At 44.6% G+C, this 25,210-nt stretch overlaps 1 protein-coding gene across 6 annotated transcripts in view; it reads left to right on the top strand.

The window, feature by feature from the left end:
• The window catches only part of MCTP2 (multiple C2 and transmembrane domain containing 2), a 273,414-nt gene that overhangs the window by 173,240 nt on the left and 74,964 nt on the right, over nucleotides 1–25,210 (top strand). For 5 of the 6 annotated variants that reach the window (XM_073568759.1, XM_073568762.1, XM_073568764.1 and 2 more), the window contains 5 exons: nucleotides 2,739–2,841; nucleotides 3,088–3,190; nucleotides 5,907–6,008; nucleotides 6,094–6,168; nucleotides 7,053–7,172. In XM_073568759.1, the coding sequence (XP_073424860.1) occupies nucleotides 2,739–2,841; nucleotides 3,088–3,190; nucleotides 5,907–6,008; nucleotides 6,094–6,168; nucleotides 7,053–7,172 (503 nt within the window). Of the gene's footprint in view, nucleotides 1–2,738; nucleotides 2,842–3,087; nucleotides 3,191–5,906; nucleotides 6,009–6,093; nucleotides 6,169–7,052; nucleotides 7,173–7,287; nucleotides 7,525–25,210 lie in introns of those variants that run through there. The other variant, XM_073568763.1, reaches the window with a different exon arrangement.

Raw genomic sequence — 25,210 nt, forward strand, 5'->3', positions numbered from 1 at the left:
TTGAAAAAGTCAAACGGCGCTCCTTCCGTTCTGAGCTCTGCCGTGTGCTCAAACAGTGGTTTAGCCCCACATACGGGGTATCTGCGTATTCGGGAGAAATTGCACAAAAAATTTTGTGGTTCATTTTCTCTTTTTACACTTGTGAAAATAAAAAAAAAATGGTTTTGAAGTAAAATGTTTGTGAAAAAAAGTTAAATGTTTATTTTTTTCCTTCCATATTCCATTCATTCATGTGAAGCACCTGAAGGGTTAATAAACTTCTTGAATGTGGTTTTGAGTACATTGAGAGGTGCAGTTTTTAGAATGGTGTCACTTTTGGGTATTTTTTGTTATATTGACCCCCCAAACTCACTTCAAATGTGAGGTGGTCCCTAAAAAAAAATGGTGTTGCAAATTTTGTTGTAAAAATGAGAAATCACTGGTCAACTTTTAACCCTTATAACTTCCTAAAAAAAAAAAAATTATGTTTCCAAAATTGTGCAGATGTAAAGTAGACATGTGGGAAATGTTATTTATTAACTATTTTGTGCGATATCACTCTCTGATTTAAGGGCATAAAAAATAAAAGTTTGAAAATTTGCAAAATTTTCTAAATTTTCGCCAAATTTTGATTTTTTTAACAAATAAGCGCAGCTCATATCTAAAAATTTTTACCACGATCATGAAGTACAATATGTCATGAGAAAACAATGTCAGAATCAGTAGGATCCGTTGAAGCGTTCTAGAGTTATGACCTCATAAAGTGACACTGGTCAGAATTGAAAAAATTGGCCCGGTCACGAAGGCAAAAACAGGCTCGGGTGTGAAGGGGTTAAAGTCCCTCGCAAAGGACTTAAACCTGCAATCATTTGAGTGCTTCTACGATATACTGTAGTATTGTGGGACATGTTGAAAATCTTGTGTACTTTGAACTTCTGCATATAGTTGAGCTTCAGAGGAGAACCAGGATGGGGACCTTCTGCTGGTCCCAGCTGTCGTAGTAACCAGTCAGCGCCTCAAGATCACATCACAGGGAGCTTGATAGGGAGCCATCACATGCTTGCATCAGCTGTATTACCATTTTAATACCTGTGTCTGAGACTGACAGCAACTTTTAAATGGTTATTAACCATGTCCAAAACTCCATTCTAGCATCAGCTGCTATTATTATTATTATTATTATTATTATTATTATTATTATTATTATTATTTATTTATATAGCGCCATTAATTCCATGGTGCTGTACATGAGAAGGGGTTACATACAAAGTTGTAGATATCATTAACAGTAAACAAGTTTCCACATCAAATTTACAATGACAAACTGGTACAGAGGGGAGAGGACCCTGTCCTTGCGGACTTACTAGCCACCATCAGCCGAAAGCAGAAAAAGCTCTGCTCCCCCTCCACATACAGTCAACTCAGAGCGGAGCAGACACCGTTAAACCCATATGCGCAAAGGGGTTAATGGGAGTTGTCACTATAAACTTACACTTCAAGCTAGCCACGTAGCCTTGTAGTAGATTAAGAACCCTCGGTGTGGGTAAGTGTCTCTGTACTGTTCCATCCTGTTATTAGATTACTGCCACTCCTCACATGTTGATTGACAGATTTTGCTTGTCCAGAGCCAGCTCTGGCTAAAGATAGACCTCCTTTTTGTCATCACTGTCCCTGTGCACACATCACTCTCTCCTGGTCGCTGTCATCGATCGGGAATAGTTGTGTAGCAATGTTGGAAGCAAGGTGAGAATGATGTCTATGCTTTCCTGCATTGAAGTGATGGCAGAGGAGATGAGCAATATCAAAAGTGAGGAGAGTTTGAAGTGTAAAGGTTTATTTTCAGGCAGCCCTGGCTCCTATATAGAAATGGCAGTAATCTAAGTAAGTGGGTGGAATGATACTTCGAGACCTTTAGCCACAGCTAGGGTGCACTGAGATATTTAGCCACAACTGGGGTGCACCAGGATATTTAGCCACAACTGAGGTGCACTGAGATACTTAGCCAACAGCTGGGGTGCACTGACACATTTAGCCACTGTTAGGATGCACCGAGACATTTAGCCACTGCTGGGGTTCACCGAGAAATTTAACCACTGCTGGGGTTCACCGAGACATTTAGCCACTGCTGGGGTGCACCGAGGCATTTAGCCACTGCTGGGGTGCACCGAGGCATTTAGCCACTGCTGGGGTGCACCGGGGCATTTAGCCACTGCTGGGGTGCACCGAGGCATTTAGCCACTGCTGGGGTGCACCGAGGCATTTAGCCACTGCTGGGGTGCACCGAGGCATTTAGCCACTGCTGGGGTGCACCGAGGCATTTAGCCACTGTTGGGGTGCACCGAGCATTCACTTACATATTACCATAATTTCCCTCGGGATCAATAGTGTGTCGTATAAATTTTTTTTTTTTTTTTGTGCCAGCAGAGGAACAGATTTAAAAATGAGAACTATTTTTGTTTCTCCACCTATGGTTAGTTTGCAGCATAAATTTGGGGTGATGACTCATTGAGAAGAACTAATATTTAATTATCAGCTCTTTAGCTTGTGAGGGTTAGTGATGGGAACACCTTATGTAGAATGCACTATTGACATTTTTAATCTGCTATATTCTGGGATAGGATGCATAACTGTTGACCAAAATGTGTTATGTTTCTAAACGATCTCATCAGTCTCGATTGCAGTTGATTGTATTTTAGCAGTGTATGCATGAAATTCCTTTAGCTTCCTTTACATTTAATGCAATTCCATTGTAATCATAGGTAAAAGTGACCCTTTCTGTGTTCTGGAAGTGGGAAATGATCGACTGCAGACCCATACTGTATATAAAAACCTTAACCCAGAGTGGAATAAAGTCTTTACTTTGTAAGTAAAATTAGTACTTGATAAGATATAAAATGTAATTTATATTGTATATCGGTGATCCGCCCTCCAGCTGTCCCTGGATATTAGTGGCAGGTGGATGAAACAAGCATGGTTTCTGGGGCACTACTCGTTCCTGCAGATCAGCTCTTGGATTTGGAGATAAACTGTAGTACTTGGTAGCGGTCACTAAACAATGTACTGAAAACCTTTTATTTACAGACTTTTCTCTTTTTAATTTTGTTTCAGTCCAATTAAAGATCTACATGATTCTTTGGAGGTAACCGTTTTTGATGAAGACGGAGATAAGCCCCCTGACTTTCTTGGAAAAGTAGTGATCCCATTACTCTCTGTAAGTATCTATTCACACTGCATCATAACCAAATAATAGGAAATTAATGGTATTGAGCAAAGGAATACAAGCATTTGAAGAAAAAGAAAAATTGATCTTCCTTTTCCTTGCTCTTGGAAAAATGTGTAGCTTGAGATGACTGCCTCCTGGCTCTGAAAAAGATCTGCGAATGTACGTGTTTAGGGAAAGGGACCCTGAAACGTCCTTAGGGCTGGGGCCCTAATTATCCCTGCTCCCAAAAGTACCTCTAAAGGTGAGGAGGTTTGGGGCCACCAGCCTTGCTATTCTCCTGTTATACTCTATACTGTCCCCCCTCCCCCAGGAAGCCTCGGACAGATATGCTAGTGAATAAACACGCAAGACAGACCAGGATAACAAAGCAATAAGCCTACAAACACTCTACAAAGGTAGAGATATATATAGGGAAGGATAGGTATGTACCAACCGAATGGGAAAAGGACAATGAGGAAAGCATACACCCAAAAACAGCATGCAACAATCTCCATTAGCAACAAAGATATCCAGCTCTGCACAGTGACTCCAAGGAGCTAGGAAGTAAAACTTTAACTGGCAAGGAAGAGCAGGTCTGGACAGATATTATAGCTAGAGGAAATGACCAGGTCAGTAACAGCTGTGAGATGGAGCTGCAAGCTTCTAACAGCATAGAAAGGGTTGTTAACCTTGTCAGCACGAAAGGAAACAAAATCCATTTAATATGAAACAAACAGGCTAAACGGAAGATCTGCGATTCACAATACGTATTGATCTTCTTACGCCAGATCTCCCAGAAGGGCTTGATCCACTTGTGACAAGAGGAGAAAAAAATGATTTTGCAAAATTTGTGATGTCTAGGCTATAAGACATCTAGGTCACTTGATGGTTATGAGAGGTATTGCAGCCTGTCAAACAGTTGTGATGTACTACATTTGTAATTAATTTGGGCAAAAGTAAGAGAAGACCCATCTGAACGAGAAGAGGTTGTCCTTTTATCATAAATGCAGGCTGCTGAATATCTGGTGCTAATGATTCCTTTTTTTTCCATGTGATTTATTTTATTTTTTTAAATAGATCTGTAGAGCATTGCTTATGTGCATCCATGGGTTAGGCTGTAATATATTTTTATTTTTGTACATCATATTTTGTGAATCCAATGCAACTGATTCGGTAACCTCTACACTTTTTGCATTTCACCTTATAGTGCAGGCTTGGGTTAGTCTGTGAACGTGCCATTGTTTCCAGCAGATCTGTTCCTGTTCGCTGTACCTCTTTGATGAGTTAACACGTCCCCCGGTCCCCATATTCCTGATGTTATTGGAAGAGCGAGCCTGGAGCAGATGCTCTGGTACAGCACCACTCTGTGCCAAATGTTCTGTGGGATCCTCGCACAGACTGTTCACACTCGGTTTTTTAAGGGCTGCCCAGTCTTTGAGCAATCTTTATGGACTTCTAGATGGCTCTTTAACTACACCTGTATAAAGGGAATGTGTCAGGAAAGTGGCCATAAAGAACATTTGGCTACAAGTGATACAACATTCTCCACGAGCGCTGACATTACAGCAAATTTATGAATATGCCAGAAGGGCGGCTTGTGTACGCAGAGAACATGTCCTGTTCATTAGAAGGTGGAAACTGTGTGTTATTAACCCCTGGAGAGCCACCATCCAAAACCGCTTCCTAATAAATTAGAAATAGTTCTCACGAACTCTAAATTTATTTTACTTTTTTCCCTCCTCTCCTTTCAAATATAAACTAGAAACCTAATCCTCAAACACAGCATACTGTAGTATTTTTTTTAATCCAGCAGAGGAAATCTATTGTTAAATTTTGTTTTATTAAAAAAGAATAAAATTTAATGGCAGAATTTTTCAGTAGTCCTCTTGGGACACCTCCCTGATTGTCCCTTCACATTTTCAAGTGACTTGTCATCCATTCGTTCAGAATGTGGTCTTCCGGCACGTATGAGGCTCCTTTGATGCCAGATTACAATAATTTACTGTACTAAAGTACTTGCCTGTGGAAGAGGTTTTTCTTTATAATTTCAAGGGCAAATTGATTCATAACTTTATTACTTTTTTTTTTTCACTGGACCAACAAAAGTTTCTCGGTTGCACTAGATGGACATATGACGTAGTTGTAGCGAGAGTGACCAATGACATCTGTCGTCTTTTCAAGGATTGTACTTTTGTGTTAACTCGCACCTAAAGGTGCCCAGATCATATTATGTGCAATTATACAGTATATGCATTATAACATTTATGCCTGCCTTTCTGTAAATGGCCATTTGATTACATTTCTTACTTGCCAGCCATCACGGTTTGTGTCTGATAACTTAGGATTGCCTCTGACAAAGCCCTTAATCATGCTGTGTAAGAGTAAGTGGCCTAGGTATATGGACTAGTAGCCACTTGTTCATCAGTGCTCATACTTTGTGTATACAGCCGCATTGGCCTGATATATGTCTGCAGTTTACTTTTTTTTGTGGCATTCAAATAGTTTTTTTTTTTTTTTCTGCAACTCACAATTTTTATAGAAATTTACTTTGTCCTTATTCAAAAAAATAACTGCAACATACGGTATATCTTTGGCGTTACAGGCCAACAGATACAGAGAAGTTATTTAAATATGCATTGCCCTTGAAATAAGTTCCGCAAAAGAATACAACAAAAAGTGAATTTTGTAGTCCTGAAGATTGTGACCATATTTTTTTTATCTCCAGGTAAGACATGGACATCAAGTGGCTTATTTGCTGAAAAACAAAGACTTATCCAGTGCCTCAAAAGGAGTTATTCATCTAGAGATTGAGCTCATTTTTAATCCAGTAAGTTATGTAATTTAGTGGCTTGTGGGGACAGCAAGTAAAAGATGGTTTGGTAACACCATGTATTGTAATGTTCATTTTCCAGGTCCGAGCAAGTATAAGAACTTTTCATCCCAAAGAAAAACGCTTTGTGGAAGACAATCCAAAGTTTTCAAAAAAGGTTTGTATTCTGGATTTACTTTTTAAATTCTGTCTATATAGGTGATGATGGATCTGATGTGATCTATCTACATGAGTAATCCAGACTCAATGGGCGGATTCATTAAGGCTGGTGTTGTGTACGCCAATCTTAATCAATGGGACTACTGGAATCGGGTACGACTGAGTTAAGAGGCACACACCACATAATGAATTGAATGCACCTTAGAGTTGGTTGTACTACCACCAGTAATATTACTCCAGTCAGGAACTAAAGCATGTTTTGGAGTAAATTTTCCTGAATCGTAGTGTTGGACTTGGTCCTGCCCCATCCCTCCCATAATCCCTCCTTTTTGGTGGAGCTGGCTGGGACTGACCTAAAATTGCCAAGTTCCCAAATTGTTGAGTTGTGTAAAAATTTTGGGATATTGAAAGGTGGGTTATGCCAGAAAAGTGGCAAAACCCCTTTGTGAATCAGGGTCAAAGTGTTCCTGTCCTTATGGCTTTATCACGTGTCATTGAGCTCCAGCAAGACATAGGTTTGCTATGCTACCTGCATGGAGTAAATGATAGTTTGACGAAACAGTTAGACCTAAATGCAATTATTTAGTATTTTTTTTATTTGTAGAAAGACTGTGTGTCTGATATAATAAATTCTATCCACCAGACATCTGCGATGTGTGTTAGCAATGTTTTTGACATCCACACAGCGATGTCGCCTATTGGAAGGTGGACAGAGCATGAACATGGCCCGAATAACAATCTTGTGTGTTTATCAAATACCTGAGCTACTTTTGAGAACTCCAGCACATGTTAAGACTGCTTTGTCTATGTTTGCAATGTCTAAAATGTTTACAAAAGAGCCACAGATTTCCAGCTTTTTTAATAATTTATCCTTTTTATCAGATCTTATCAAGGAATGTTTATCGTGTGAAAAAAATCACTATGGCAATCTGGAACACAATGCGTTTTATCAAGAGCTGCTTTCTGTGGGAGTCTACGAAACGGAGTTTAATAGCATTTCTGGTAAGCTTAGTATTTTAGTTTCCCAGTGTATAAAGTTCTCTTGGCATTCTAATGTTCAATGTATTTTAGTTTGCTTGTTATCTATCCAATACCTGGAGATGCCATTACTTTTCAGCCTTTCCTTAAAGAAGATTTGTCATATAAGACCTTGGGTTCGACATGTCTAAACTGGTGGTGCCTGCCCACTGAGATTGCTCTCACTTGCTAGAACAAAGTGGTGAAGGTTCTGTGAACGTGCTGCTCTGCCACTTCCCCACCCTTACTTTGACTTCCAATGGATTTTTAATTTATTGACCTCTATATTTGCCAATGGCCGTATTTCCAGCTGCCCAGAGAAAGCTGTTCACCTGTGAGCGCCGCACGCTTTTCCAGAACTGCTCGGACAGTGACTGATCGGGCTCGCACAGGTTGGACATTGCAAATTTTTGTTGAAAAGTTGTTGTTTTTTTTTTTTTAGTATTCTGTAGCTCCTGTTTACTAGGGTAAGTCATTGGGTGACCTGGTCTTGGGACCCCTAAATATTGCGGATACCAGGGGACAAAAGCAGTTTGCTTTTCCTTGAGCTTTAATACAGTGCTGTATCAACTTTTTGATGCCTATTAAGGACACACATCACTGAGCAAAAATGCGGAGTGTCCTTTTAGTTTTATTGGTTCTGAGACCTTCACTAATCAATCATCAGGGACTATAACATATTCAGTTATATTGGTTAAATTATCACACTTTGAAAAAATTACATATTTATCAAAAATGTGATTATCTTGCTTGTCACTTTCTATATGAAAAAGAGAAATCTTTCCATTTTCACATTGGCCGCTAGGCCTTATATTAGACAGACTGCCAGTCTCATTATCAGACAGGGTTAGGATTGTGGCTCCTGCAGAAGACCTCATCAGTCCTAGTGCGATCCGATAAAACGTGATCGCACTCTGACCAATGTTAGTGTATGCGGCCGTGCACATGTTTTGTTTGTTTTTATTTATTTTTTTTTTGTGTGTCTGTGTTTGATCCGAAATCCCGATCACACTCATCATCAATGCATGTCAAGAAGTCTGTGGAAACCATTGGGCTGCACTTGGATGACAGCTGAGTACAGTTTGATTTTCACGGACTAACGCAATAGAGCAGATGAAAAGTTTTTGGTTTTTTTTTTTTTCTCCATGAAATCCTCAGTGTGTGCTCAGATTCTTTCACCTGAGAAAGTCATATCACACTATGCTCATGCTCTGACCAAACTGTAATCCGAGATTCATCAGATTGTGATTGCAGAATTGGCCTGATTTTCTCAGATGAGCGGATCTATGGTCCTCTGCACCTGCCCTTACAATGACCGGTAACACTTCAATGCACAGTTGATAATGCAGGATCCACTTGTCTACAATACTGTCACAGCTGACTCTTCTTTCTCCCTCCTGTCAAAACAACTTTTACTCATCTTGATTTGATGCAACAAATAGTCAGAATCTGTTCATTGTGGCTAATGTACATGTGTGGTTTCCTGAAACATGTTGGTAATGTTCCAGCTCACCTACTCCTCCACCCTTCTCTAGGACCTTTGCCCTTATTCACTCCTAATATAAACAGCTAGGATCTGAGTTAGCCTATTGTTGCCTATGTACATATCTATATACAAACCTGAATCCATAGTGTGTTTGGTGTTCTGTTCCTTTGAAGATGTCAAAGGAGTGTCTGTTTGGATCAGTAATGGCGACTAGTGCTTAAGTTAAGTTGCAAAACATTAGTTGCTCTTGGCACATAATATATTAAACTTTTCAAGTCTCTGAGTAATCTGCCATTACGGAGTGTCCAGGTGCCCCGTCACTCCTTTCAGATCACTTATACACAATGACATGCTGTGATGTAACAGCAGCAGTCCATCCCCGCCTGCCACAGACAAGATGTGGACGTGCAGAAAGTTCATGAAAACATGAACATGACTGTTTATTTTCAAGTGTCCATACATTGCACCATAAATCCCACACCCAACCTCTTTACATCCTGTGTAGTTCCACTCGTAGCTCTACTTGCTGGGTTTCTGCTCAGATACCAAAAAAAAATCCTGGTTGATTATTCCCATCAGAAATGTTTGCACAGCTGAGCCCATGCATATACCTCTGTCCTCCTGGAGGAAAAGTTCTCATCTCATGGGTAAAGTTTTTGTCTTAAATCTGTTTCTTACAGTTCACTTGTGTTATTTCAGAATTCTGAGAGGAGTCCTGAGATGTATTGATCTGGTAGATGTGCTGCTCTGGTGGACATCACATCAGTGTACTTTAGTGCTCTCCTGTTTCCCCCCCATTTCGTTGTTAAATTTTTTGGGGGGGTTGAAGAAAGGACATTAGATCTGGAATTAATGTCAAAGACCACCAACATGTTTAAGTGCAGTCTTAAAAGGATAAGATATGTTGTCATCCAATATTTCATATTTTTTTTGTATAAACTGTTCATAATATTTCATGGGAGACTTGCTGTATTTGCTAGAATTTACTAAAATTTCATTGTGCGGCTCTTATGGTTGCACAGTATGTGGCTGGCTTTGGCTGTCAGAACTATTTTCATTAAGAGATTTGTGATGTTTGTGACTATGCTATAATATTAGAGTCTGGAACAGCTTTGAACAGTAAGCATGTGTAATGCTTGGTATAAAGGATTCTTGACACGACAGATGCATACACTATAAAAAAAAAAATGATATACTTATTTTTCATGGCACTGTGCTTGTATATGTGCAGAAATGTGTATGTATTTGTAAAAAAAAAATATTTATTTCTCTAATCCCCTCCACGACAGCACATAGGAGGTTGCCTCCCCATCCTGATTAGGGACAGGAAACAAGAGGTTAAATAGCCCTCCCCTTCCTCTAATCCCCAGTGTTTTCCTGTCCCTAAACAGGAAAGAATAGGTGCTATGTGCTCCGTGGATGGGGCCGGCGACATCCCGGGGTTCTCCTTACCTTGAGCCGGGCAGCCGGGGTCAGTCGTCCTGCACCTTCCTCCTCGTTACTGCTCCCGCCGCTGGCGGGACCCGCACCAACCTCTGGCTCTTCGGCAACGCTGGATGGTGAGTGGGGCTGGGGGCCTCCCGTAGCTCCCCAGCCCGGTATTTGCTCCCCCCTACCCCGCGCCTGTCTCTCCTGAGCGGCATGCACCAGAAGTGACACGTACCACAAAGCCCGGAGACGTGACGTCGCTTCCTGCTTGCGTTCCACAGTGGAACGCACCGCCATTTTGGCGGGAAATTTAAAATTTAAAAAAAAAAAAAAGGAAGAGGAAAGGTGGCGCCAGGAACTTGAGGGGGAGCGATCTCATCCGATTGGATGAGGAAAAGGAAGCTGGATCTCTGTTCCTATTTAAGGACCCTGATGGAAGACGAAATAAGGTAGGACAAACATCTGCATGATGGATGCGCCTTCCCTGAAAGCTGCGTCTGCAGAGCCCAGCTCAAACCCTGGCCCAGTGAGTACACTTGGAAAAGGGTATATACCTTTTTGGTTTAGAACCCATTCTTAGGGGCCCCCTCTCTTTCAGGGAGACAAGGATCCTACACCAAAAACGGAAGAAAAACCTACAAGCTGAAAATGCACCATCTGTAGGTAAAAACTCTCCTCTCATTATAAAAAGACATTGTGCCAGCAGTGCACGGCAAAAATCGTACGGGAGGAACAACCATCCCTGATAGAGGAATTAAGAGGGATGATGCAACAGGAAATCCAGTCGTCCCTGTCTACCTTCTCCCAGTCATCCGGGGGGGCCCTCAACCTCAAGGAAGAGGAAATACGCCCCTGAGGACATCTCAGATTCAGGACCCCAATCATCGGTTTTGGCGGACTGGAGGGAAGAGGGTGAACTAACCCCAGTCCAGTCAGAAGATAAGAAGTGGTTCTTTTCCTCAGACGATATGGAGGAACTACTCTCAGCAGTCAGGAAACAATGGGAGTAGAAGAAGATAGGCCACCCCGCTCAGTGCAGGATGACCTATTTGGCGCCTGAATTCCAGGAAGAAAATGGTTTTCCCTATCCATGATGATATCTGCAAAACCTTGGACTGAGATTCCAAAAGTGGATATCCAGGTAGCAAGAGTAGCTAAAAGACTACGCTACCCTTCGAGGACTCCTCACAGCTGAAAGACCCGCTGGACCGAAAGATGGATAGCCTATTGAGGAAGTCCTGGGAAGCCTCAGCGACTTCCTTGAAAACAAATGTTGCATCAGCCTGTGTAACCAGGACCCTGTACCTCTGGCTTCAGCAGCTAGGAGACCATATAAAAAGGGGAACTTCGAAGGAAGATCTCCTAGCCTCTCTCCCACTTCTACAGAAGGCAGCCGCCTTTTTAGCAGACTCCTTGGCGGAGTCAGTCTGTATTGCGGCAAGAACGTCCGTTCTCTCTAACACCACTCGAAGAGCCCTATGGCTAAAAATGTGGAGTTGGGATATCCTATCAAAATCAAAGTTATGCTCTATCCCATTCAAGGGCAAATACGTATTTGGGCCGGCATTGGACGAACTATTAGAGAAGATGATCGACAAGAAAAAAAACCTTCATGAGCCAAAACCACCAAAGAAAAAACCCTATCATCCACCCCAGACTCAAACCCTGCAATACAGGGGTAAAGGGAAAACGGGACGTTGGAGCTACCCAAAAGGCGGAAGAGGCAGGAATATTTTTCACGATTCCCGTTCAGACAGAGACAAAAAGACGCCAAGCAAGTAGGGGCAGAATTGCAGATTACTTCCCGAGCTGGCAGGAGATAACAACGAACCAAAAAATCCTTGACTCGGTCAGATGGGGAGAAAAAAATAGAATTTTCCTCCAGCCCCCCACAAAACTTGGAAGTTGCACATCTTCCGTCAGCAAAACTGCAAAAGATTCTACACGGCGAGCTCCAAAAGATGCTATCATCAGCGGTAATCTCTCCAGTCCCAGAACTGGAACAAGGTCAGGGCCACTACTCACGACTGTTCTTAGTAAAAAAGCCAAGTGGGTAATACCGGGTCATAATCAACCTGAAGAAGCTAAACCAATGCGTCCGGTACCAACGCTTCAAGATGGAATCGATAGACTACAATACCACTGATTGGACGAGACTTTGCCATGGCCACCATAGATCTCCAAGAGGCCTATTACCACATTCCCATCCATCCATCCCATTGGCAATATCTAAGGTTCGCAGTCACGCTAGACACGGAACTACACCACTTCCACTTCAGAGTTCTACCCTTTGGCATCTCTTCGGCACCCCGAACATTTACAAAGATAATGGCAGAAGTGGTAGCATTCCTCAGAGGGAAGGATATATGTGTCGTCCCTTACTTAGACGACCTCCTGGTCTTGGCTCCCTCCAACACCATTCTAAGGCAACACCTACAAACAGTCCTGCAGACCCTGACCTCCCTGGGCTGGATGGTAAATATGGAGAAATCAGACCTGAATCCCTCAACCAGGAAGATCTTTCTAGGGATACTCCAGGATTCCCACAACCAAATATCTTTTCTTCCGTCCACCAAGCAGGTGGGAGTGAGATCAAAAGTTCGGACTCTAAAAAGTCAGAAAACTGTGACCATAAGGTTTGCAATGTCAAAATTGGGGTCAATGACTTCGTGCATCCAAGCGGTTCCCTGGGCCCAGGCCCACTCAAGGATACTCCAGAGATATATCCTTTCCCGCTGGAACAAAGACCCGGAGACCCTCAATACGAGAATCTCCCTACCCCAAGCACGTAAAGTTGTCTCTCAACTGGTGGCTCAACCAGGGAAATCTAGTGAAATGGACACCCTGGATACAAGATCCCATGACGTTAATCACAACAGACGCCAGCAAACACGGCTGGGGAGCAGTATCATCTCAGGGAATCTTCCAGGGACTCTGGCCCAGAGACATGGAAAAACAATCTTCAAACTACAGAGAACTGAGTGTGGTAGAAGAAGCCCTAAAGGCAGCAGAAACATTAGTTCAGGGAACCCATGTCCGAATTTACTCGACAATATTACCACTGTGGCCCATCTACATCATCAGGGCAGCACAAAATATGGAAGTCTGCAAAACATTTCGGCACGGATATTCAGCTGGGCAGAACACAATCTCCAGTCCCTTTCAGGTCTCTACCTAAAAGGATCCGACAACACCGAGGCAGACTTCCTAAGCAGGACAGACTTAGATCCAGGGGGATGGAGCCTCAACGCCAGAGTATTCCATACCTTAACCAAAAAAATGGGGTCTCCCAGAGATAGACCTATTTGCGAGCTGGGAGAATGCCAAAACAAAGCATTACTTCTCCACAGGGCCGAACGAGAAACACTCAAGAGTAGACGCCTTCGCTCACCCGTGGAACTTCGGACTGGCATACGCCTTTCCGCCGATTCCCCTAATGCCAAGAACTCTGCAAAAGGTCAGGACAGACGGGGTCAACACTATCCTGATTGCCCCTCTCTGGCAAAAAAAAAGCTGGTTCGGAGCCCTAAAACTGATGAACTCAGAGGGTCCCCTGATCCTGCCCACGGACCGCAACCTTCTACATCAAGGTCCCATCCTTCACCTGGCTCCCCACAGCTTAAGCTTGGCAGCCTGGTTTCTGAAACCACAATTCTGAAAGCCAGAGGCCTCTCAGATGCAGTGATGGTTTCCTACTTTTTTGAAGTGTAGCTATCACAAATGCCATATATTCCAAAATATGGAAAACCTTTTCAGCATGGTACGGATCCACTCCCATAGATCCCTTCCACCCCAACGTGTCAAAGATCCTAGACTTCTTACAGGATGGGTTATCCAAAGGTCTGAAACCAAGCACCTTGAAGGTACAAATATCAGCCCTAAGTTCTTTCTTCGAGCAAAGCCTGGCAGAGCATCGATGGATCAGGAGGTTTATGTCAGCAGCTTCCAGAATCCATCCAAATAAATCCAACATGGCCCCAACATGGGACCTGAATATAGTACTAAAGGGTCTAACGAACCCTCCATTTGAATCGACCAGGCCCAGATAGATAAACTATCCTGGAAAACAGCACTACTCGTAGCCCTTACAACGGCAAGGAGAGTGGGAGAAATTCAGGCTCTGTCCATCAGAGAACCCTATCTAAAAATTCTGGACGATAGGCTAATTCTTCGGCTAGACCCTTCCTTTGTGCCAAAAGTGTCTTCAGATTTCCACAGATCCCAGGATATAATACTGCCCTCCTTCTGTGATAGCTCGAGGGACGAGAGAGAAAGAGGATTCCATTCACTGGATGTCCGGCGAGCAGTTCTGAACTATTTGGAAGAGACAAAACTTTGGAGGAAAGATCAGAATCTCTTTGTTCAGTATGGCAGACCAAACAAGGGGAAGAAAGCGTCCAAAAGCTCCTTAGCTAACTGGATCAAAAAAAGCGATAACGGCCGCTTATAAAAGCCGAGATCTAGCTCCTCCGGTACCCTGAAAGCCCACTCCACCAGAGCTGTCTCCGTCTCCTGGGCAGAAAAAGTTGATGCATCCATTGAGCAGATCTGCAAGGCCGCGACCTGGTCTTCAGTCCGTACCTTCACGAGGCATTATAGATTAGATCTTATGTCAGTACGAGATCTAGCCTTTGGCAGGAATGTCCTGCAAGCCGTGGTCCCTCCCTAAACCATTATCCTTTGGTATACCTCCTATGTTCTGTCGTGGAGGGGATTAGAGAAAATAGAACTACACTTACCGGTAGTTGGGTTTCTAAGACCCTCCATGATAGCACGGGTAATTTCCCCCCCCCCCCTAACAAAATTTTGTTCATGTGACCTATGTGAATAAATAATATTTCAAGCATTCACTTTGTGGTCCTTGGCAAACACTGGGGATTAGAGGAAGGGGAGGGCTCTTTAACCTCTTGTTTCCTGTCCCTAATCAGGATGGGTAGGCAACCTCCTATGTGCTGTCGTGGAGCGTCTTAGAAACCCAACTACCGGTAAGTGTAGTTCTAACAAATATATATGTGTGTGTATGTATGTATATATATATATTATAATTATATTTTCGATATGGGTTGGACAAAATAGTGGAAACATCAACAAAAGTTAGTTTAATATGGTGTAGCCAGGTCCACAGCCTCAATTGTCCAAGGTATGGATTCATACAAGGTGTGAATTGTTTCCAAAGGAATTGTAGCCCATTCTTTAGTTAAAACACCCTCCAGTTCTTTGAGCGACGATGGCGGTGGAAATCGACGTCTAACTTGAATCTCTAAAATCGACCATAAATGCTCAATGTTGAGGTCTGGGGATTGTGGGGGCCAGATGAGATGCTCAACTTCATTAGAATGTTCCTCGTGCCATGCTTTAACGATTCTAGTTGTATGAATTGGTGCATTATCATCCTGAAAGATGGCGTTCCCCTCCAGGAACAGTGCTTGAACCATAGGATGCACTTGGTCGCCCAAAATGCCTAAATAATCTCGGCTGTTAATTCTTCCATGAAGGGATATCATTGGCCCAGCGGATCTCCACGAAATAGCACTCCAGATCATCACAGAACCTCCGCCATGTTTTACGGTTGGGAGAAGGCTGTCTGGATGGAATGCTTCTTTCGGCTGTCTCCAAACGTACACTCGGCTGGAGGTCGGAAATAGGGTTAACGATGATTCGTCTGAGAATATCACGTTTCCACTGCTCGAGGGACCTATTCTGGAGGTTTCTACACCACTCTAAATGCTTGGAAACATTTGTCATTGAGAGCAGCGGTTTTCTAATTGCAGCTCTTCCGTGGAATCCTGATTTGAGCAGCTCCTGACGAACTGTTTTCGTGGAAACTGGGTTCTGTAGGTGTTCATTGAGCTCAGCAGTGATTTTTGGAGCCGTGGCCTTGCGATCCTCTCTCCTCTCTCACAATTCACTTTAGAGTCCGACAGTCTTTCTCAGTCAACTTCGACTTTCGGCCGGACCTGTGCTTTGCGGCGGACGTTTTTCCTTCTTTCAAACGCAGTCATTACTTTGGAGACAGTATCTCTTGTCACGCCAAGCATTCGGGCACTTTCTGTTATACTAGCGCCTGCCATACGAGCACCAACAATTTGGCCTCTTTGAAAATCCGAGAGGTCTGCCATTGGTATCAGGTTCTCATCAATGTTCTTACAATTCTGAAAATCAAGCAGTTAATTTACATACACATATCACATAACACTAATAATCAACTACAAAACATTACCATATGTCACGGTTTGCATGTTTATAACATGTTCGAAGATTATGATGCCAAAACGTTAGGTGTTTCCATTATTTTGTCCAACCCTATATTAATTATATGATATGTATAGACGGGAAAAAATCAGGCAGCACTCCAGTTCCAGGAAAAATTGTGGACTTTAATCCAGCGCCAAGTGGTGCGTCGTTTCGACCTCACAGCACGGTCTTTGTCAAGCACAGTGTTACCATAGAATAGTGCAGTTTTTTATACATATCTCTTCAACTTACCAATTTACAAAAATTAGCATACATTAAATATAAATTATCAAAGTGTATAAAAAAATTACATTGCAGTAAATGAGAACTATCATAGTGTTTACATATATAATGTGCATGTTAGAGTGCAAAAAATTATATCAAACCATACCTACAATCATTGATACAGCTAGATTAACAATGATTAAAAGATGTGAAACACCTATGTGATATTTAAAATGCATAAACATTATAAATCACCTGGAACACTCAGACCCATGTTGTAGTTCCACCATAACAGCGTTTTCAGAGCACAACTGAGCATGTCAGTAATCAGAGACTCCCGATTGGCCACTCGACAGTGATGTCATCGATTATGTCAACGCACACGCTCACTAGGCACTTCCACGGCCAGCTCCACCATTATAAGCACGGGCAACTAGGCCCACACAGTATTTCATAAGAAATTTTTTGTTAATTATATAATTCCACATGTGTTAATTCATAGTTTTGATGCCTTCAGAGTGAATCTACAATTTTCATAGTCATGAAAATAAAGAAAACTCTTTCAGTTGTGTCAAAACCTTTGGGGTGTGTGTGTGTATATATATATATATATATATATATATATATATATATATATATATATATATATATTAATATAATATATTATAATATGTATATATATATATTTATAGATAGATGAGCCAGCTCAATGGGAAGAATAAAATCTGTGCCAACAATACATATGCCCTGCCAGTTATCAGATATCCTGCTGGCATAGTGTGCTGGCCAAAAGAGATGGAAGCTGCAGATGTGAAGACACGAAAGCTCCTCACAATGCATGGAGGTCTCCACCCTAAGTCTAGCACCCAAAGATTGTGTACCAACAGAAAGGAGGGTGGCCGAGGCTTGATAAGCATCCAAGCCACCATCACGGATGAAGCAAGGAGTATCCATGAATATGTCAGAAAAATGGCACCAAAAGATGAGATGCTGAGAGAAAGCCTAAGGCAACAACAACAGATCTGGATGGAAGAACAGGAACATGAAGTGCCATGGCAAGACAAGCCGCTGCATGGGATGTACCATCGACAGGTAATGGAGGTGGCTGACATGGACAAATCCGACCAATGGCTGGAGAAAGCTGGACTCCGAAACAGCACAGAGGCACTAATCATAGTGGCACAAGTGCAAGCACTAAGTACTAGATCCATAGAAGCAGGAATCTACCGCACAAGACAAGACCCAAGGTGCAGACTATGCAAAGAATCCTCCGAAACTGTCTAACATAGTGACAGGATGCAATATGTGTGGGGAGGTTGACCTGGCGGATTGATCTGCCTGTGGTGAGGGGCAGAGGGATAGCTCAGTGTAGGAATGGAAGCACTGAGATGAAGAGAAAATGGGTGCTGTAGAGTGACCATTAGAGGCCAGTGGGGAGCGAAGAAGAAAGTGGTTATGTACCTGCCAGAGGTCAAGGTCACTGTCATTGGTCAGAGGTCTCTGTCAGGTGATAGTGAGCAGAGCTACCAGTGCAGGTAGTATAAAGGCTGAGGGAAGGTTCCAGAAGAGTCAGTCAGCCAGGGGAGCTCACTAGATAGGAGGGTCTGCTGTGAAGTGAAAGGCAGCGGAGGGCCCTCAGAGAGGATCTGACAGGAGAGACGGTCACGAGGGGGTGACCCAAAACACAGCAGCGGCAGACACACGGTCTGTGAGTGACAAGTAACGGTGTACTCTGAACGGTGAAGCACTGTGGTGGAAGTGCCTAGGGCAGCCACAGTGAGGAGAGCCACAGAGGACGCCACGACGGTGAAACAGAGGAAGTGAAGGTACCCGGGTCTGTGTAAAAAGGAAGTGTGTAATTCCTGTGACAAAGTGCTTAGAGTCGTCAAGGAACGGTGAATAAACACGGACCTGTTGAACTCCATTTCTGTCTCAAGTCTCCTGTCTCTCGGCGTCAAGAAGTGGGTCACCCCCCCCCCCCAGTTCTGTGGGATCAGCACACCTTCCCCGCCTATCAGCATCAACAACACTAGATCACGCCCTCGCTCAGCCCGACCACTACATATGCAAGCAGGGACAGCGTATACTGAACGCCACAACCAAGTAGCGGGACTTGTATACAGGAACATCTGTGCAGCATATGGGCTAAGGCCCCCTAAGTCCTGGTGGGAGACCCCAGAGAAAGTGGTTGAGAATGAAACGGCTAAAACCCTGCGGGACTTTAAGATCCAGACAGATAAGCAGGTGTTGGCTAACCAACCAGACATTGTCATAGACAAGGATCAGAAGACAACAATGATAATAGATGTGGCAGTGCCAAATGACAGCAACATCAGATAGAAGTAATATGAGAAGCTGGAGAAATACCAGGGCCTCAAAGTAGAACTGGAGAAGATGTGGAAGGTGAAGACAACAGTGATTCCAGTGGTGATAGGAGCACTTGGAGCAGAGACCCCTAAGTTGGAAGAATGGCTCAAACAGATCCCAGGAGCAACATCTGAGCTCTCTGTTCAGAAATGCGCAATGCTGGGAACAGCGAAGATCCTGCGCAGAACCCTCAAACTCCAAGGCCTCTGGTAGAGGACCCGAGAATGAGGAAGGACAAAAAAAATATATGTACTGTATGTCTATCCGCAGTACAGCGTGCTATGGTGTGGAGTCTCTCAGCCAAGGGGTCTGTGCCCTGGATATTGTCATAGCATCACTTATGGGTATATTTATTAGGATTTCTCCTAACCCATATGTCTCTTCCTTTTTGGCCATTTCTTGCTAGCTGAATGCTGTAATATTTAGTGTTGTCCCAGATAGTATTGTTGCTTTCTCGGCTGTCATTTCTATTAGTCTCCCTTTGGTGATCTGTGTGGACTCTCATCGGGTGGTACACATTTTGCATTGTTCGCCGGAGCTTGGCCATCCGCAGGTCCCTTTTCTTTCCATTTGATGTGGGCGTTCTCTGAGCTGAAGCCTGTAATTATACCCACCGCAGGTGACAGTTACAAGTGCAGCTCGGTGATAATGTTTGCTGCCTGATCTGGTCTGTTCATGAAATTAAGCCCTTGTTGTGGTTTGGGGAGGGCTCCTGCAGCGCATCTGGCTTGTTGTTCAGGCTTTGCAGTCACACGGTGTTGTGAGAGGGAAAGTACTTTATTTGGGCCTTTGACACTCTGATCTGAGTTTGACTGTAGACAGTGGTCTTCGCCTGCGTTTTAACTTGCTTTTTGCTAATGCCTCTGCCAATAACTTCTTGAAATGCCATATCCCCCCCAAACACCTGTTTCTCCAATGTACTACATAATATAGCTTTTAGTCTAGCTGTTTTATAATTGAGTTGTGTGTTCATTCTGTGCACTGGCAGACTTGAAAAGGTCCCCTGTGGCAAGAACAGTATATGAGCCCTTTTGCAGCCCAAGAGCTAAAAAATGCAAAATTGCACCTGCTTTGGAGGTAGAAATCGACCCCTTTACCTCTTGGCTTCCTATGCGGCCGCACTGATTGCACCAGTGTTATGTCCGCCCCTGATTCACTGCATCTATGGACATTGCATCCAAAGCTGGTATGAGCAGTTTTAGTACTAGAGGAAACCTACAGGTGAGTGACTCTTGTGGCCCGTGGCTGCTCTATAGACTTTAGTCATTCATGATATTACTACTTCAGAAGTTTTGCAGTAGGAACCTACATTTTTTTTTTTTCATCCATCAGAAATGACAGACTCAAGATTAATTTAGAATATAAACCAATGCAAACTGATTCACAGCCGTTTCCGTTGATAACCACTATCAAATAGGACTCCAAAGAGTATGGTAATTTTTTTTTTTTTTCATCAGTCTCATATCAGCAGAATAGAAAAAAGTTAATTTTCTGTATCATATTGCATAACTTAGTATACAAAGAGAATCTGTCACCATGCCAAAGGTGGCCAATTATATGGACCTTTTTATTTAGCCACAGAATGTTAATATTTTTGGCCTTTACATCGGGGAGTGGGTCAAACGAACGTTTGGGGACGCATCTTCAGGGTGTTAGCATTACCCTGTTACCTATGCCCCCCTGATAAAGACCATGAAAAATGCCACTTAATAAAAAGGCCCATATATCTGGAAGGGTATGGTGGATTTTAAAAAAGAGAAAAAAACCCGCTGCTCCTGGAGATGGGGTCACTTCCTCATGCCGGGGGCTCTCGCCGCCGATGTCCCTAAAGCCCTGGCCGCCTCTGTGGAGTTCCGCTGGCCCCACAAGTGGACCCCAGCATTGGATCACCGGAGCCTCCCCCCCGTGGGATGCGGACGGGACATGAGGGGCACATCCCTACAGAGAACGCGGCCGCGTCGTCAGGGCAGTGACGCGTCCCTTTCCGTGTCGCGACCGCCTGGCGTCAGGCCGCAGCCCGTATAGGACAGGCGTCTTCTCCTGTGGAGCGGATCGGCAGCGCAACAGCAACAGGCGCGGTCACAGCCACAACAGTCCTCATCCAAGGATGAAGGACCAAGCAAAGATGGAGACGGGACCGGAGAGCCAGGGTCGCTACAGGGCCTCAGTAAGGCAGACCCCACAGAACGCGTATTTTATATGTTTCCAGGGGGGGACCTCCGCCTCAGAAAGAAAGGAGCCCAGGAGGAAGGATAAGAAGTGTCCGGTTTGCTCTTAGAAGCTAAAGGACACGTGGCAAAAAGCCCTCTGTGATGCCTGTACAAAACACATAGTGGGGGAAGAGCACGCTACACATGTCTAACATGAGGGCGATGGTTAGGGAAGAAGTGCAGGCTTTGGTGTCAGGCCTGGCCATTCCCCAGACCCCGCAGGTGAACACCCAGGCATCCAGAAAGAGGCAAAGGGAGTCAGACACCTCTTCTGAGGACATCTGGTCCGAACCAGACGCAGAAGAGGAATAAATCGGAGAGCACCCAGAAAGGGGAAGGAAATATCTTTTTTCGTCCCGGGATACGGATGAACTATTGGGGGCAGTGCGGCAGACTATGCAGATTGAGGAACCCCCGACTCAATACAGGATGAAATGTTTGGGGGGGTTGCGCTCCCAGACTTCGATGGTCTTCCCAGTAAACACCCATATACGGGCGATGATACTGGACGAGTGGGAGGAAGCAGAGAAGAAACTGACTATCCCCAGAGACTTCAGACTCCACCTTCCGTTTGACCCAGAGGAGGTCAAGGTCTGGGATGAGATCCCCAAAAGAGATATCCCAGTAGCGAAAGTGTCAAAAAAGACGGCGATTTAGTTCGAGGACTCCTCAAACTTAAAGGAGCCCTTGGATCAGAAGGCAGACGGGCTCTTAAAGACGGCCTGGGAGAGTTCAGCAGCGGTCATAAAAACGAATATAAGCTGCGACATCAGTAGCACGCTCCATGCATCTGTGGATAGATGATTTGGAGGAGCACCTGTCGGATAGAACCCCGAGGGAAACCATCCTGAAATCCCTCCCCTTGCTAAAGTTAGCTACAGGGTTTTTAGCTGACGCCTCAGCAGAGTCCGTTAGGTTCACGGCCAGAAGTCAATCTCTGTCCAACGCAGCCAGAAGAGTTATCTGGCTTAAAAGTTGGTCGGGTGACATGCACTCAAAGAATAAGCTGGAATAAGCTGTGCTCAATTCCCTTCTCGGGGGAAGTCTTCGGGCCCATGCTTGATGATATATTTTAGAGAAGGCGTCAGACAAAAAAAAGGGTTTCCCCCGAAGAGAAGCATAGAAAATATCAGCCCTTTCGTAGACCCCGTTACAATCAGAGAACGGACTACAGAGGGAAGGGGAAATCGGGTCGATGGAGCTACCCCAAAGGGGGTGAGGGCAGAAGTAGGAATAGGGATACCATCTTCTCCGGCCCAGGGTCCAGCTCCCGAAGAAAATGACTTCACCAGAGTAGGGGGTCGGTTGCTCAAATTCAGGAGAGAATGGCAGGAGGTTACCACCAGCCCCTGGGTACTACAGGTCGTTTCGCAGAGGTACAGGATAGAATTCAATTCCCTTCCCCCAAACAGATTCTTAGTGACCGTCTCTAGACTCACTTCGGCTTCCCCCATGTGGTTGGACATCCAGGATCTCCTGGAGATAGAGGCTATCGTTCCCGTACCCGCCCAAGAAGAGGGGAGAGGACACTACTCGAACCTCTTCTCGATAAAAAAACCATCGGGGGAGACCAGAACGATAATAAATCTCAAGCCCCTAAACAAGTGGGTAACATACAAACGCGTCAAGATGGAATCAATAAGATCCACGATTCCTCTTCTGGGAAAGGCAGTGGTAATGTGCACGCTAGATCTAAAAAGCGCGTAGTACCACATTCCCATCTACCGAGACCATTAAAAGTATCTTAGGTTTGCGGTCGAAAAGGAGGGCAAGGATACACCACTACCAGTTTCGCTGCCTCCCCTTCGGCCTAGCATCAGCCACAAGAGTCTTCACAAAATTAATGGTAGAGGTAGTGGCCTACCTAAGAGCGCGAAACGTCACGGTGGTCCCTTACTTAGATCACTTCTTAATCTTAGCCGATTCGGTAGCCCAGCTCATGGTCGACTGTCAGTCTTCAATCTCCATGCTGCAGAGGCTGGGTTGGATCATAAATTGGTCAAAGTCAGATCTCAAACCCAAGCCCAGGATAACATTTTTGGGGGTCATGCTAGACTCAAAGAAGAATGTCCTATCTACCAGGGGAAAAGCAGGCCAGCATGCCAAAAAAGATTCATCAGTTTTCATAGAACCAGGTATCAATCAGAGACGCAATGAGAATCCTGGGGCTGATGACCTCGTGCATTTCCTGCGTCAGGTGGAGTCAATTCCACTCCCGCGACTTACAACGGGCAGTCCTAGCTTCCTGGGACAGGAAGCAGAACTCGCTAGACAAGAAAATACAATGAACTCCCCGAGTCAGAAGGTCACTGCTATGGTGGACTTCTCCGGGAAACTTAAAAACCGGTGTCTCGTGGATCCAGTCTCCGGAAATCATAGTGACAACAGACGCGAGTCTACAAGGCTGGGGCGGACACGTCAAAGGAAGACACTACTAGGGACGATGGAGTCCGGAGGACAGCAACAGGTCCTCCAACTTCAGAGAACTACATGCGGTCTGGAAGGTACTTCTCGCCGCCTGGTCTTTGGTAAAGAACAAGCATGTCAAACTGTCGGACAATAGCCTTTCTCAGTCACCAGGGCGGACCAAGACATCCAGCGCTGCAACACCTAGCAGACCAGATCTTCAGATGGGCGGAAAAAGAGGTCCTCTCAATCTCCGCAGTACATCTGGAGGGCACCAGGAACCCAGGTCGAAGACTTCCTCAGCAGAAGAAGAATAACCGCAACCGAATGGGAACTCAACGACTAAGTGTTCAACAGCCTATGCAACCGTTGGGGACAGCCAGAGATAGACCTATTCGCGGACAAACAGAACGCAAAAGTCAAAGCCTTCTACTCTCTGAACCCTCTGGGAAGCCCGACAGGGATAGACGCTCTATCACAGTCCTGGAGCAGAGGCCTGTTATATGCCTTCCCGCCTCACTCTCATTTCACGAGTTCTCAGGAAAATTTACGATGACAGAGTCATAGTGGTACCCTACTGGCCAAGAAGGAGTAGGTTTCCCCTACTCGGGAAGATATCGCAGGAGGAACCCATTCTCCTGCCAAGAAGACAGGACCTCCTCCACCAGGGTCCGGTCTTCCACCAAAGGCCAGAAGCACTCCAGTTACCAGCCTGGATCCTGAGCGGCAGGTCCTATGAGCAAGGGGGCTATCGGACGAAGTTATATCTACCCTACAAGTAAGTAGAAAACCCGTGACCGCAGCGATTTATATAATAAAATCTGGAAAAAATTCAGCAGCTTTTGTGGAGAGGCGACAGTCGAGACTGACCAACCTGACATCCCGAGGGTACTTGACTTCTTGCAGGCAGGGTTCAAGAAGGGCCTTGGACCTAGCACACTGAGAGTGCAGATTGCAGCCTTATATCATCACACCCTTGGATAGCCCGGTTCTCGGGGGCTGTGCAGAGGCTTAAGCCCTTAATAAGAAAGACCGTCCCTCCTTGGGACCTTAACCTAGTCCTCAATGCGCTATGTAAACAGACATACCAGCTAGGGGTAGAAATAAATATCAGTAACCTCTCACTGAAAACTGCTTTCCTAATGGCAGTTACGTCAGCCAAAAGACTAGGGGAACTTCAGGCCCCATCGGTCCAAGATCCCTACTTACAAGTATTCGACCGGTTACTCCTAAGACTCGACCTGGCCTTTCTCCCCAAGGTTATCTCAGACTCAAACTTGAATCAGGAGGTAGTGCTCCCTTCATTTTTTCAGTTCTCCAAAAATAGCAAGGAGAAGGCTTACCATAACCTGGATGTCAGGGAAACGGTACCTGGACGCAACCAAACCTTGTTTTGGTGGCAGGGTAATAATCTTTGTCCAGTACAGAGGCCCTAATAAAGGGAAGGAGGCGTCGAAATCCACTATAGCAAGGTGGATTAGATCCATTATTAACACAACTTATAGAGCACAGGGTCAGTGCCCCCCAGGGAGCCTTAGAGTCCACTCAACTAGAGCCATGGCCGCATTATGGGCAGAGGGGGGGAGCCTCGGCAGAACAGATCTGCAGAGCAGCATCTTAGGCCAGTCTCGGTACTTTCTCTAAGCACTATAAACTAGACGTGGCCT

Source organism: Dendrobates tinctorius, unplaced genomic scaffold (assembly GCF_039654945.1).
Source record: "Dendrobates tinctorius isolate UK_male_01 unplaced genomic scaffold, ASM3965494v1 ptg000022l, whole genome shotgun sequence".
In the NCBI taxonomy this organism is placed as follows: domain Eukaryota; kingdom Metazoa; phylum Chordata; class Amphibia; order Anura; family Dendrobatidae; genus Dendrobates; species Dendrobates tinctorius.